At 39.9% G+C, this 15329-nt stretch overlaps 1 protein-coding gene across 2 annotated transcripts; it reads right to left on the bottom strand.

The window, feature by feature from the left end:
* Positions 1 to 4765: 4765 nt before the first annotated feature.
* On the bottom strand, positions 4766 to 14250 carry LOC123367176 (vasoactive intestinal peptide). Of its 2 annotated transcripts, none has more exons than XM_045011261.1 (7): positions 14047 to 14250; positions 12618 to 12734; positions 10334 to 10474; positions 9999 to 10103; positions 7773 to 7904; positions 7193 to 7307; positions 4766 to 5595 (listed from the first exon to the last, which is right to left on the bottom strand). In XM_045011261.1, the coding sequence occupies exons 2-7, from the start codon at positions 12725 to 12727 to the stop codon at positions 5587 to 5589; spliced, it is 612 nt and encodes a 203-aa protein (XP_044867196.1). In that variant the 5' UTR covers positions 12728 to 12734; positions 14047 to 14250; the 3' UTR covers positions 4766 to 5586. The 2 variants fall into 2 exon arrangements, with proteins under 2 accessions (XP_044867196.1, XP_044867195.1); XM_045011260.1 differs by having other exon boundaries at positions 4768 to 5595; positions 10334 to 10477.
* Positions 14251 to 15329: the final 1079 nt, after the last annotated feature.

Here is a 15329-nt window from a genome sequence, read left to right as displayed (position 1 = left end):
TTTATATACTGATGCACTTTTACTGATGCACTAGTACAGCCAGTGTGTCTGTATATGAAAGAGAGAAATAAAGTGAAATAAAACTTTTCTATTCAGTAATAGGGTTCATATTCTGCATCTCAAAAGTGAAAGTCATATCTAATTATTCCAAGTAGTTTTTGCTAAAGGTGATTTAGGAGATCAACACTCTCATAATCTGGCTTCAGTCCTGAGCCAGCTTGTCAAACTGGCAACCAATTTGTTTTTGTACGTTCCAAAGCAGAATTGAGCAGAGCTGAAAATATCTGTGGCCAGCTGAGCCATACAGGCCCCAGAAGACCACACATGCAGAATCCACAGAAGGTGGATTTATCCAAGGGAAAGGTCAGCATGCTGCAGTAGTCACAAACCAAACTAAAACTCGAACTGTGTAGAGGGGAGTTGGAAAGCTGTGTGGGAGCAGGAGAGGGAGCTTTTGCAAATGACATCTCCACCTCCTGTACTCTGTTTGTGCCAGCGCTCTTGAAAATTAATTCCCTATCCAGGGCTGGCATAAGCATTTTGTGCATTGCCTACAAGAGGTTCTCTGTTGCACCCAAAAGTTATCTACTTCTGTCCCAGCCTTTCCCTACTGCAAAAAATATGACCAATCCTTGCTCACCATGCTGGCACCTCACCCTGCATTCATGGGCATGAGCAGCACAATCTGTTTTTATACATGACTAGGGTAACAATGAAAACAAGGATGTCCCTCTTCTTAGGGTCTGATCCTGCCATCTTCACAGGAAATAGTATTATGTGCTGGCTTGTTTGTCTTTTAAACCACATCAGACTGGCCACATGGAAGTACAGCCCGACAACTGACTGGGGAAATAGACATGAGGGCTAAGTGAGCACATATACACTGAAGGAGACAACCTGCCAGCCCTACAGTGCATGGCACAGCACAATGGGGAAGTATGTGTAAAGGTGGCCAGGTCCATGCCCCCTACACCAGCAGTGAGCAGGGGAGGCGGCACAAAGCCACTTTGTACCAGCAGTAGGGTTGGAAGCAGATACAAGTGCAAAAGCTGCACTTCAGCGTCCGCTTGCAATTGATGAGATTATAGACAGTGCCCCTGGGCCATCACTGTATTCATGGTGGCTTGGGACACTAGCTGGGATAAGGCATCCATGCTGCTGCTCATCGTCCCTGCACCACAAGTAAACACCATGCTCAGGCAGAGTATTGAGCAAAGGGGACAACATAAGGGAAGAAGGGGGAACCTAGAAGACTGAGAGTAGATGTGATAGGGAGAATGATTGTGTACTGAGGACAGGCCTCCCAGCCTAGCACATGGCTGCCTCTATTCTCTCCCAACTTGAGCAAGGCACAGAGAAAGGTCACAGAAAGGTCAGGCTTTGAAAGACAGAGACATGCCAAACAGAATAAACAAATAGCTTTTTGCTATGGATACAATGGTGACAGAGCTAGGGAGGGAGGAGGAAAAGGGGAGACCCTTGGAAGCAAGGGGAAAGTGGAGAAATCAAGGGGGGTGAGGGAAAGGGTGGGGGAAAGGTAGAGGAAAGCATTGGAAATATCAGAGGGTGGATTGGGCAGCCTTTTCTCTTACCTTCTCTAGCCCCTGCTCCAGTAAGCAGAACCCTCCTATCACATCTCACTGACCCTGTTAAGTAATAGCCTCCTCCCATAAAGTTTTTTTCACTTTGAAAATCTGGTCGTTCTCTAAATAAAGTGAGTCAGATCCTCAACTGATATTAATCTATTATGTGAATCTGTCCTAGTATTTCTGTTTAAAAATAGAATAATAATATCTCAAACTATCCAATTATAGCAAACATTTGCAGTCACTCAAACTCAGGCAGCTTGAAGTTTCAGAGGAAGTCTCCCAGTTCCTAACATTGTCAACTTTTTTGAGTGTCACTGTTTTCAGAGAACTATTCACAGTAACTCCAAGATCTCTTTCTTGCGTGGTAACAGCTAATTTAGACCCCATCATTTTGTATGTATAGTTAGGATTATTCTTTCCAATGTGCATTACTTTGTACTTATCTCATTGACTTTCATCTGCCATTGTTGCCTAATCACCCAGTTTTGTGAGATCCCTTTTAACTCTTCACAGTCAGATTTTGACTTAAATCTCTTGAGTAATTTTGTATCATTTACAAACTTTGCCACCTCACTGTTTGCCTTCTTTTCTAGATCATTTATGAATATGTTGAAACACGCTGGTCTCAGTACAGATCCTTGAGAGACCACTCTATTTACCTCTTTCCACTGTGAAAACTGATCATTTATTCCTACCCTTTGTTTTCAGTCTTTTAACCAGTTACTGATCCATGAGAGGACCTTCCCTCTTATCCAATGACCGCTTATTTTGTTTAAAAGCCTTTGGTGTGGGACCTTGTCAAATGTTTTCTGAAAGTCCAAGTACACTACTTCGACTGGGTCACTCTTGTCCGCATGCTTACTGAGACGCTCAAAGGACTCTAATAGATTGGAGAGGCGTGATTTCCTTTTACAAAAGCTGTGTTGACTCTTCCAATATATTATTTTTATCTATTTGTTTGATAATTCTGTTCTTTACTATAGTTTCAGCCAATTTTCCTGGCAATAACAGGCTTTCTGACTTGTTATTACCAGAATCACCTCAGAAGCCTTTTTAAAATATAGGCATTATATTAGCTATCCTCCAGTCATCTGGCACAAAGGCTGACTTAAGCAATAGGTTACAAACCTCAGTTAGTAGATCTGCAATTTCATATTTGAGTTCCTCCAGAACTCTGGGGTGAATACCATGTAGTCCTTGTGACTTATTACTGTTTAATTTTTCAGTTTGTTCCAAAACCTTCGCTATTGACACCTCAATCTGGGATTGTTCCTCAGATTTGTCCCCTAAAAAGAATGGCTCAGGTGTGGGAATCTCCCTCACATCTTCTGCAGCAAAGACTGATACAAAAAATGCATTTATATTCTCCACAACGGCTTTGTCTTCCTTGAGTGCTCCTTTAACAGCTCAATTGTTCTGTGGCCCCACTGATTGTTTGGCAGGTTTCCTGCTTCTGATATACTGAAAAAAGTTGTTGTTTAGTTTTTGTGACTTTAAATCAAATAAACCATTCCAGATTATGAGATCCAAACTGCAAATATCTAAAGATAATTTGGCCTGTTAGAACTATACAATTTTAATTACTCAAAATGTGCTTATTTTTTTAAGAGTTAAAAACTTTTGGAAACTTCTGTCCTCTACATTATTTTCCTATTTTGTGTACTTTAAAATGGTTGAATGAACTTTTCCTATTTTAAAACAAAAAATATGGTGTATTGAGACCACATGTATACCAATTTTTATTTCTGAAGGAGTATTTTTCCAATCTATTATCTTTTTAAAAAAGGTTTTCTCATGGAAATGCTGAGTGAATTCAACTACATTGGATAAAACATCATAAAGTAAAAAGTTGTTATGTGTCAGCAATGTTCAACAGCTGTTTGTTCACTCATATTCTCATAATCAGTTTAGGTAGGAATTGCCAATGGAACACAATATTCATTGTGTGTCCAATTGCAAAATTGAAATTATGTGTGTAATTTTTGCATATACATGTACTGGCTTATGCCAAAAAGAATTTGAAAATCCAAGACAAGTAACTAGAAAATCAGTTACTTGATTTATGGAAGCTGATTTCCATTTAGGTACATAAATGGATGTGTTCAGAAAAAAACTGGCAGCCTGCATATTGTATGAACCTGTTTCCATGTAAGTCTCGGGTCAATCTACACTCAAAAGTTATGTTCATCCAGTATGTTGCTCAGGAGTGTGAAAAATCCACAGCCCCTGAGCAATACAGGGAAGCCAGCCTAACCTATAGTGTAGACAGCACTAGGTTGACAGAAGAATTCTGTGACCTAGCTACCTCCTCTCAGGAAGGTACATTAACTATGCCAATGGGATAACCCCTCCCATCACTGTAGGTAGCTTCTACACTGAACCGCTACAGCTGCACCTATGTTGCGTTTCAAGTGTTGACACACCCTTAGGCTTAGCAGGCACAAGCAACTTTGAGACATTTTCTTTTGAAACACATTAACATTTCCCAGCATGAATAAAAGAACGGCAAGCTTTTTCTGTGCACACTTAACTCAACAGTAATTTAAAGACCAGTCCCACACTCATAGAAGTCAATAAAGTTTTGCAGTTAACATCAATGGAAGGAAGATTAAGTCTGTAATACATACATTTAAGTAAAATTCCAAATGGAAATATGCATATTGCTAAGCAGCCTCTACATGCTTTCTTCACCCTTTCCAAACTTGAACATAATTTAAATTATGAATGGGTTTTCTTAGCTTTAGGCCTGGTATTCCATACAAATTTGTACTGAGGTGTCTATGCTACATAAGTAGTACATACAGTAGGTCTTTTTCATACTGTACTAGAATTATCAAGCCCTATAAACAACCTCTGAAAAGGTCCTTCTTGAGCAAATGATTATGTAGCTTATATCAAAATACACAGTGGGCCTGATTCACAGCAACATTCTTCCAGTTTTACATCAGAGTTACACTGACATTAAACTGAAATAACACAATCAGGAATCAGGCCCATTGTGTCTTTTAATACAATCAGAGAGATATATAGTATATCCCAGAGGAAGAATGTGTTTATTTTGTCTCTGTTATTAATAGGGGGTCTTGTCTGTTCAGGCAATTGCAGCATTGAAGCAAACCAATAATAGTTGCAGTGATAATAAAATGTTTTTTATTGTCTGCGTATTTCATAAGTTACATTCATTTTGAAAAAATAGTAAACTGTCTTCAGATCTACTTTATATATAAGGAATGCGCTCATCAGCAAAGTTATACACAACCAAATGTAGAATAAACTTACTGCTATGACTTTAGCACATCAAACATTATGGGGTAGCTTTTTTTCCCTTCTCCTTCTGTGTGCTTTGGCAACTTCGGATTAATAAGTGTTCAACATTAAAAATAAAGGAAATATTACTGGCTTTAACTTAATGAAAACATTCAAAATGGAGGAGGACAAAAATAAGGTTCTATGAAAGATCCAATCATTTTAAATGCCTTTTTATTTAAGTCGATTAATTGTTAGAAAAGCATATATTTTTGTACAGATCCTACCCCCGACAATCTTTTCTTACACAGTTTGAACATACTGAACACAGTTCCTTTCTATGGTCTTTTGTATTTATTAAGTTGTCTGCAAGTGTATCTATTTCATCACGCAATTTTACCTGAAGTGTTCCCATGGTTAAAATAAGCCAGTTAATCAGTAATTTGGTGCTGTCTTCTGGTGTGCATTCCTCTTTTTCAAATGCATTTATTGAAGTAAAGGATTTACATCATATGAAATCACAGGGTTTTCATGAGTTAGACTAGCATACATATGTACAGCTTTAGGTATAGATCTCTAAAGTAATATTTACAGTGTAAACATCAACTTTTATTATATCAGAAACAAATATATCACAACTGTCACTTCACAACATATTTGTTTTGGTTTGAATACTGAAGTCATTTCTTTGAAATACTATGTGGAACTCAAAAAATAGTTTGTTCTTGTCATAGATTTTACCAGCTCTCCTTCAGAGACTCTGAAAAACAAGAAGAATGTGTGTTTCAAAATCAATGTTATAAGTGACTGCAACATCAGATAACTTTATCTAAAGTGTATACAACTGACCCAAATCCCGCAAACACCAACTACTGGGTGCAAGTGTCCCTACTGGGAGTAGCAACTTTGATATCTATGGAACCCCTATTCATGGCAATAAGCACTGTGCCTGGTAGGAAGTGTTTGTAGAATCAAGCCCAACTAACAAGAGTGTTGTTGAATATCATGATACGAGGCAAGAGGGATGATACTGAAAGCAGTTGTATCCTTCGAGTGAATAAGTGCAGATTACCAAGATGACATGGCACCAATGGATACTGATAGAATAATGGACAACACTGACCAGATTCTCCCTCTTCAGGGAAATCTGTAGCATGGTTACAGTCCCCTAATCTGGGAGAGTGGAAGGAAGGAACAAATTTAAGAATTGCCTGGATCAGATCAATGGTCTAGTCCAATATCCTGACTCTGACTGTGGCCAGCACCAGATACTATAGAAAAAGGTGTAAGAAACCTTGCAGGAGGAAATGATGGAAAAACCTTCCCACAGGGAACATTTCTTCCTAAACCCATGATTCAGAAGTTGTCTTATACCCTGAAGTGTGATTTTTTGGATCTTTGCTTATGTTTGGAAACATGCATTTTCTTCTATTATCTGAAGGAAATGAAAAACTGAAGAAAAACATTTTCGTACTCGTATAAGGCTATAGTGTCCATCAAATGATAGGATGGGTAAATAATTACTTTTTGTTTATTTGTAGTCCATTTTTTGCCCAACTGCATCAACAGCACCACTGATATGAAAAATCCTCTAACAGAGATTAATATATTTTCAAGAATATCAGGCCTGATTCACCACTGTGTTATCACTCCAATGTAAGGTCTATGTAATACATTGAAATCTATGAAGTAGAGTAACACAGTTGTGAATGAGGTGCATTGTCTCCAAAAATTCTGACACACAACTAAATAGGAAGTAGTAACACAGATATTAAGTAGTAATTCAGATATTAAGCATATCAGAACAGAGGAAAAAAGGATCTTCCCCACTTGATACACAGTTTCAGATAGGAATCAGCTGTCACATAGGTTGGGGTGGTGGTGCACATGTTTCTCATTCTACAGTTTTAGGGGGAGCTTGGATTTCAATTAGAAAGAATGATGTAAGGCAAAAAGGGGGGATGGAACTTTATTTTTTAATTACAGAAAACCAGTGAATTTATTCTCAGAAGCCAGGATATTCTTCCTAATTAAAAATAAGTCAATTATGCTTTTTTGCCTCAGTGCATGTGGTTTGAAACACCCAAGTGAGCTAGGTGCATTACCAACAGTGTCAGACTGCTCATTTAATTAGGAAGTTAGAGTGAAAGTAATCATGGGGATCATTAATTAATCTTATTAAAGAGGTCATTACACTGAGACACATTCCCTGTAGAGATATAAAATATATATAATGGAATGTGGCTCATGCCAGAGGGGTGCACTTTACCGAGAGGCCATCTTTTGTGTAAGATTAATATCTTAAGGGTGGGGTGACTACTGCTGAACTGGAAGGGTAAAAGTAAATTTGGACCTACCAATGGGAGGCGGTTCAGCAGCTCATCTACTGTAACATCATCATAGGTTTCGGAAAAGGAGGGTTCAAGCAATTCTGCTTCATCTCGAAGACTGGCAGGGTTTAGCTCTTCTTGGCTGTTGCAGACAAGAAACATGGATTTTGTTGCACTCAGAAATATAAGACACAACTAATCATAGTAACTTTCTGTTTCATTAAACTTTATTAAACATTTTTTTCATTCAGTGAAGTAACATGTCTAGCACTTCCCTAGATATCTGCAAATTTCAAACATTGTGCATTTTCATTGTAAAATTGTTACCTGATTGCAAGTCCTGTGCATAAGCCCTAGCTCTTTAGTTCTTCCTTTACTAGGATGTTTGTTCTAAATAAAAGCACTTTAAGGATATTTCAATCGCATTTTCTTTTATTTTAAGACTCCCAAATTCTGTGTGTTATTCTTATTCTTTCATTCGAATTTGACTGCAAAGTGTGCTGTAAATAAATCACTAGAAGAAAATGTCACTAATACTTGTCTATATATTAAGATTACATTCCAAGATCGTTAATGTTCATTGTATTTTATTTTATTTTATCAATACCTTCTTTTTCCAGTTAAAATTGAGTTTAAATATTTCTTCACAGCCATTTGCTTTCTAAATCGGCTGTAGTTGTCAGTGAAGACGGCATCAGAGTGACGTTTGACGGGCATCTGTTCGTCCATGAGGTTGTTGCTATGTAAACACAAAAACAGTGGAAACTTATCACAAATACATTCAACTAGAAAAGATAAAGACTTTGAACTATATGCAGTAAGTCTTTCAATTGCTGAGTGGCTGAGTAAAAATTCATTTCTATTCCAATTTTCTTTTACTACTTCAAAAGTCACTATGATCATATGGGTAAAATCCTGAAATGTTTATTCAGTCTTTACTTAGGCAGATCTCCTGTTGATTTCCTCCCATCTCAGTGTAATTAGAATTCACATTGATGTCTCTGGAAGTTTTGTATGAGCAAGGGTTGAGCTCAGACTTTTTAGGATTTGACCCATTCTGTTTTCTAATAATTAAAATCACTCACCCTTATGTGCCAATTCTTGTAAATTAGGAAACCCTTTTAAACAAACTGAAACCATCCTGATTTACACTAGAAAGCTATTTTAGTAAATTATCAAATTACCGTATATACTCGATCATAAGCCAGTTCATTTATAAGCCGACCCCCGCAAGATGGATAAGTAAAAATGGAAATTTGTTATGACCCTTTAATAAGCCAACCCTATAATTCAGAGGTTGGCAAACTTTGGCTCCCGGGCCATCAGGAGAAGCCACTGGCAGGCCGAGATGGTTTGTTTACCTCGAGCGTCCACAGGCACGGAGGTAAACCTAAGTAAGCAAAGTGTCCTGGCTCACTAGCGGCTTACCCTGACAGGCCGGGATAGCAACTGGTGGGGAAATTTGCGGGGGGAGAAACTGGGGGAGGGTCAGGGGAGTAACCCCTGTGACCACCCCCCACATGACCCCACCCCTAACCCGGGACCCCCATACTCTCCACATCCCATCCCTTCCCACCTTATCTGGGTCGGGGCAGGCCAGGGGAGGATGTATCTGGCCTGGCCGGAGCTGCTCCGGTGGGCCAATTGGCATGGCTGCAGCCTGCCAGCCCTGGAGCGGCAGCTGCTTCAGAGGCTGGGGGGAGAGCAGCGTGGCCAGAAGCGGAGAGACTCTGGCCCTGCCTCTTCCCTTCTGGCTCTGCTGGCTGTGCTGCCTCTCCTTGATCCCTCTGTTGTGGGGAGGGGCTGTGTCCCACCTCTCCCTCTCTATACCCGTTCATAAGCCAACGCCCGTCTCTGGTGCTTCCCTTTTTTACTAAAAAATTCAGCTTATGAATGAGTATATACGGTATATAGGCTGACTGAAATATAAATAACCTCTTAAAGGGCCTAGTCTTGTTCCCATTGAAGTCAGTGGGAATTTTGCTTTTGACTTCAATGGGAGCAGGCTCCAAGTATTACAGCATGTTTATATATAGCTTTAAAATGTTTGCTCTGAGCAGTAGTGTAGTCAAGAGTAAACATGTGTAAATGGAGTTTACCCACTTCTCACCTGAGGAATGAGGAGTTTAGGTTAATTTACCCACTTCTTTTTTTTTTAACCACTGCACTACTGGCTTTAAGTAAATTTGGGAAAGCCAAAGTTGAAGTCAGAAATTTCCTGCCTCATAGTTTAAAGGCAGATCTTCAGATGGTGTAATCTGCCATCACTCTGTTGAAGGAACTACACAGTTTTACACCAGCTCAGAATCCAGTCCTTTGTATTTAGGGACAAAGTAGCCTGGGTAGAAATAAGTGCCTATTCAGTGCCCAATTTCTAATCACCTTCTGGGCATGTAAAATGGGAATTTATGCACCTAAGTGTAATTTTGAATGTCAAAGTGTAGGATGTGCATGGCCTGCAAAGGGAAAGATATTAAAAAATTAACCCAATAGTTGTCATATTACTGACAGTATTTATCATTAGTCTGAACAGCATACAGTCTGATTTTTTTCAGAGCTGTGTTTAGTGTGTGATGTGACTCCTCTCAGGTATTACACTATAATTCAAAAAGTCACTTTTGGACAAAAATTACAATACATATAATACAAATAAATAATAATGTATTAATGTTACTGAATTATATTTAATTACTTAGCTCTTATATCTGAAGATCTCAAAAAACTTTTTAAAGCATGGTAAATATCATTGCCCCAATTTGCAGATGGGGAAACTTATGCACAGAACAGTTAGTGAAGCAAGCTGAATAAAAGTTCTATTGAAGTGTAACCTCACCTAACTCGTTTTCCAATAAGTGATTCCAGATATCTCCTTGCAGAAAGTTGACCCAAAAGTTTGCTGTAGCCACTGGTGAAAAGTCCATCAGCATGTCTTGCATTCCTAATATGGATGAAAAAATAACTCCACAATAAAATCTGGGCTTCATGTATTACAAGTAAATACAGTTTTTATTTTTGATTTCATAAGCACTTCTTTTGAAAGTCATTATCAGTCATTGTCTTAAGCAGTTTGAAAAGTTCATTTGAATAAATGCAGGAAAAGCACTTTCTACCATGGTATCATTCAAGCAATGCATCAAAACTTATATTTATGGCAACAAAAATTCTCACCTATCCAAAGCTCTGGACATGTCAAGATAAAATTTGTCATTTTCTGGTAGTGCATTTTGCAAAATGTCAGTCTCAGGTTTTAATGAACCTTGGGCTTGATCAGGTTCACTTGCTCCATCAAATGGCATTCTGTTTCCCAACCTACTGGAGTAGAAAATCTCATAAAGTATTGCAAAATGAGGATATTTAATACTGTCTCTTTCAATGCAATTTGCATGCAGTCTCCTATGTGTCAAACAATATACATGTGTCTAATGCCCAAGACATTTTAAAGCAAACTGGATAAAGCACAAGAAAATACTCTGCAAGTAATAATCCTCCATTGGCAAGATGATACAGTATCTGGTGTAATAGATTTTCTCCATCTTGAACCATATATTTACATGAATCTACATATGGCTCAGCATTCACATTTTTATAATTTTATCTTTGCAAATAATTGACTTAAGGGAATACCATGCAATCCCTGGTCATTATAATTACTTGCAAATGGCAATTGTAAAAAATTTAATGGCAACCATTGCAATATACAGGAATATGTATATGATATAAACTATGGATTAAATTCACTTCTGTGTAAAGGGCCAGAAGATCTATGTACAACTTAAGTTCCAGTCAAGACCTTAAAATGGTACGTAAGTGGAACTAAGTGGTTCTTAGGCCTTTGTTCAGGTTCTCTGAAGAGGGATGAATTTTACCACATAAGATATAAACATATAGCTATATACTGATTTTTATTATCTTTTAAGACTGATTTGCTAGTAACTCATCAGAATATCTCACTGCTAATAATTAATGTGTTTTTCATCATAACCATAATTCTGTCCAAGTAGTGTTAATATCACAAACATTGACTGATAAACTTTTTGTTAGCTTATTTGTTAAAGTTGCCCACTCCCACAGTTTGATGCATGATCTCATGTATTATTAAGGATAACATGACTATGTTGCAGTGGTATGGCCACAGATATTCCTTTGGGTCATTATTGTATTCTATGGAAAATGATAGCTTCCTGTCAGAGTGGTAGATGTAGCATGTGATGATGTACCAAATCACACACTGAGGCTGGGAAGAGATTTCATGCTAACATTGTAGGCATACACTTCCTGTGGACAAATTATACCTATTGGAGTAAGACACGCAGGATTTAGTTCTTACCAGTATTCCTTCAGCTACAGATATTTTATGAAACAAGTACAATTACTGTTGTGTGAAATAAACCAACCCAAGTGGAAAATTTTAAAATTATATAACTATAGTTATATTCATTTGTTCTTTTCAGCATGTACATTTGTTTCAACTTAATACTGAAAACTGCATTGTAACATTTGACTTTACCAATTGGTCCTGCTTTGAGCAGGGGGTTGGACTAGATGACCTCCTGAGGTCTCTTCCAACCCTGATATTCTATGAAATCTACGAAATAAACAACAACAAAAATTCAAAATATCAAACTACAATGTGTTCTTTATGCCAAAGTTATGCATAGATGTAGGCAAGTCACTTTCTCACAATCTACTGTAATACAGTCTACAGCCATAATTTGAGGCACATTGAATCTGCTATATATTTGAAAAGAATTACAGGATGCCAGTCCAGCTACAATGGTAGGGTTGAGGTGAAATGGAGGTTTTGCCATAAAAAGAGCTGATACTTATTATTTGTGAGAGGCCAATGCAACCCCAGAAACACAATTCAGCATGTTTACTTTACTATTTGTCATATTCTTCATGTAAATAGTAATCATTACTAAAGGGCTTTTAGAGTGGAAATGGTACTTAGGACCTTTTAAAATAAGAAGCCATTTAATTGCTATCCACCAGTGATGCTGGCACTAGCTAAATGAAAGGATCACATCACTTCCTGGTGTTCTTGGGGAACAGATGGAGAAGGGAGTGCCACTTCTTAAAACGCTTTTAACGTTTACGTTATTTACAGAAAGTTGAGGTAGACCAGCCCATACCATCCATGCTACTGCCAAAAGGGGAAATCTTGACTGTCGCTATTGCAAAGATTGCCAGCGTACCCAATAATGATTAGTCCCTTCCTGCAATGTTGATGTGAGAATGTAATAAATGAGCCTTTCAACCACGTTTGCTAAAGAGAAGCCTTGTATTCAAGCCTTGGATTAGAGTTTCCAAGATCACAAGTACAGTAGGACGCCGCTGATGCTAACTAACCAGCCCATTTGCTGCAATCTCGCCTTTCGCCAGATCGTGTTGTGTCATTAGCGAGCAGCGGGGTGCCTGAGCTCGAGGCCGCACGAGTTGGGACTGCACTTACCTCATCGCCGAATATGTCCCCAAAGGGGGTAATGCCAGTGCTGGCGAGCAGAGAACACTGAAGAGTGTGAAGGACAGAAGAAGCTGGGAGCTGCTTCTATGTTCCATCATGCTGGACCTGAGTTAATGAACAGGAGGCAATAATTATCTCCTAGCGCACGGGTTTCCGACTGCATAGACAGAGGGCCACTGCTAAGATGCTTTTGTTGCTGTCTGAAGGAAAGGGGGCGGAAGGTTTCGGATCCCACATGGCAAAGTAAGGATCCCTGCTGCGGGCTACACCTCATCCCTCAAATATGGCATGCCAGCAGGGTACTGCTGTTTAAAATTGGCTGCGAGCTATAATCTGTTGCTTTTGCTTTAAAAGTCGGGGGCACTCGCTCGATAATACAGATCTGGTTGACAATAAACTATTTTTTTCTAAATTTATCTGGAAGGAAACGATTGCTTCTACTTTGTAATTCCCAGTACCTGCTGAAGGCCAAAGGCAGGGAGAGGGTGAAAGGGAGAAGTTCTATCCAAAACGTAAACCTCCTTGAAACTCAGACATCAGTGAAAAATAAACCCGTTTGAATTTGAAGAACGAAGTAATAATGGGAACTAACATTGTGCGTCCTCTACGCTGTGCTCCGCTGGGGAAGCCACGTACACTTACTTCACTTCAGTAGTTTAATAACTTAAATCTGATTAAATAAAGAATGGTGGTTCTCACGCTGCACTGTACAATGCTGCCGTAGAAAGGGGAACTGCGCTTTGTTCCAAGCAACCAAAAGGCAGGAGCAGGCAGTGAGGAACTGGAGTTGAACATTTCTAAACATGAATGTTCACGTTCGCTCAAAACCAGCCTGTATCCCTCTGAGCTCGAAACAGAGACTTCAGGTGGGAACTTTTTGTAGAGTATCAACACCTCTTCTAGTTCCTCCACCCAGCCACCCACCCCCCACATACACACACCCCAGGCAGGAAAGAAAAGTGCAGGTAAAGCGAGAAAAGAACGACCGGCTTGATTTGGTTAATTCAGTGAATTTAAATTGAGGATATCAAATAATACAAGCGCTAAGAGGGAGCCCAAGTAACCAACGCGTGATAACTATCCAGAAGGGAGAAATCGGCACTGGAGGAGGGGCAGCTAACATGCAGCAGTAAGGAGAAGTACAGGGGAAGGCGCTCCCTCCCCGAGCAAAGCAAAGACACCCTAAACTGGTTAATCTGAGCTAAAGTCCATAGGAATTGATCAAGGATTGAGAAGGAGACGGTAGCGTCAGAGAAGGCAGGACTGTTCTATACATTCCCATTTGCTGGTTGGTCAGCAACTCTTTAGCGTTAAGACTGTTTGCATTGCTCTTACAATCGGGGGGTCCTTTCTTCTCTCTACTCGCTAGCAAGTTCCAGTGGGTTTATTGAGACCGGGGCTAGCTGGCGGTACTCACGAGGCAGGGAGACGGTCCTTTCTCCTGGGAAGTCCGCCCGGCGCTGGGAGTTCTCCTAGGTGCTGAATTCCTCGGCGGCTCGACCCGCACTCTGTCCTGGGTCCTGAAGGGGAATGTGTAGGGGCTGGGTCCGTGTTTCGTGGTGTTCCCCAGCCCTCCTCCTCAGGCTGATGCCGTCTCTCCCCTTCAGTAGCACTCTGCTCAGCCCTCCAAACAGCCTCGTTTTATAGGGTTTATACATAGGACCACGTTTCTGCTTCAGAAAAAGCAATCACGTTACTTGGGAGACGTCACTATTCCCAAGGGGATGAATGGAAGTCCGTGATCGCTTTGTTCAGGATGCTCTGAGCCGGGGAAGAAGTTCATACTTAATTCATGAGCAGCCTGCGTACCCTATTTTTATTGATTTATATTAATGAATGGCTTATCCAGTGAGTAAGACTTGGCTGACAACATAATTCAGCTTAAAACAACAGAAGATAGTTGGGCAGGTCCTGCCACTCGGTGGGCTGCAACAGGGAGCCCTGTTGTATGATTAGCCTGTGTATGATTAACCGGGAACTGTTAGGAGCCTGGTTCTCCGTCTGTACATTAAAGACAACGAGGGATGGGGGAGAGAGCGAACATGTGGGTAGCAGCTGGACGTATGGCCAAGCACGAGTTATGAGCAGAGCTTCTGTCCAGAACAGTCGCAAGGACCTTAGCAGCCTCACAGCCACTCCCAGAAAAGTGTTCGTGTCTTGTAAACTGTTAAGTGTCCCGCTGAGGTTGCGTCGAAGGAAGAGTTTGTTAAAGCTCTTTTTCGCTATCACAGTACACAGTATTCGGGGGGCTGCTTCCACTCTTTGATAGATAGATAGATAGATAGATAGATAGATAGATAGATAGATAGATAGATAGATAGATAGATAGATAGATAGATAGATAGATAGATAGATAGAGAAACCTCTTTGTTTTTCTGGGTGTATGTTACAAGTCTCTATTCACGGTTTACTTATGAAGTGTAAGGACTCTGCCAAGCTCCGCTTTCCAAGAGCTCCCGCTCTCTGCAAATACACAGCTATGCTACAGACATACCCGAGCTGCTCAGTAGGAGCGTTATCGGCCGTCCTCCGGGAACAGCGGTGAAATATCACCATACTGGACACACAGTTAGAAAGCTCTATACCGCGAGAGGGCTTTCCCGTGTAACCTTTAACGCGGAGATTTGGGGCAGTATAGCTGGATGAGAAGGAGTGTCGTTTTTTAACTCTCTGTTTGCCGACAGATATGATTTTTGTGAA

This window comes from Mauremys mutica, chromosome 3 (genome assembly GCF_020497125.1).
Source record: "Mauremys mutica isolate MM-2020 ecotype Southern chromosome 3, ASM2049712v1, whole genome shotgun sequence".
In the NCBI taxonomy this organism is placed as follows: Eukaryota; Metazoa; Chordata; order Testudines; family Geoemydidae; genus Mauremys; species Mauremys mutica.
This window is presented reverse-complemented; position numbering and strand designations above follow the sequence as displayed.

Bases quoted from the DNA above. Each gene is read 5' to 3' on its own strand.
- LOC123367176 (XM_045011260.1), bottom strand. From the start codon at position 12,727: ATGATGGAACATAGAAGCAGCTCCCAGCTTCTTCTGTCCTTCACACTC. The intron at 10,478-12,617 runs GTAAGTGCAGTC...TTTCTACTCCAG, and splicing joins GGGACATATTCGGCGATGAG to TAGGTTGGGAAACAGAATGC. The intron at 7,308-7,772 runs GTATTGATAAAA...TGTCTGCAACAG, and splicing joins ATTTTAACTGGAAAAAGAAG to CCAAGAAGAGCTAAACCCTG.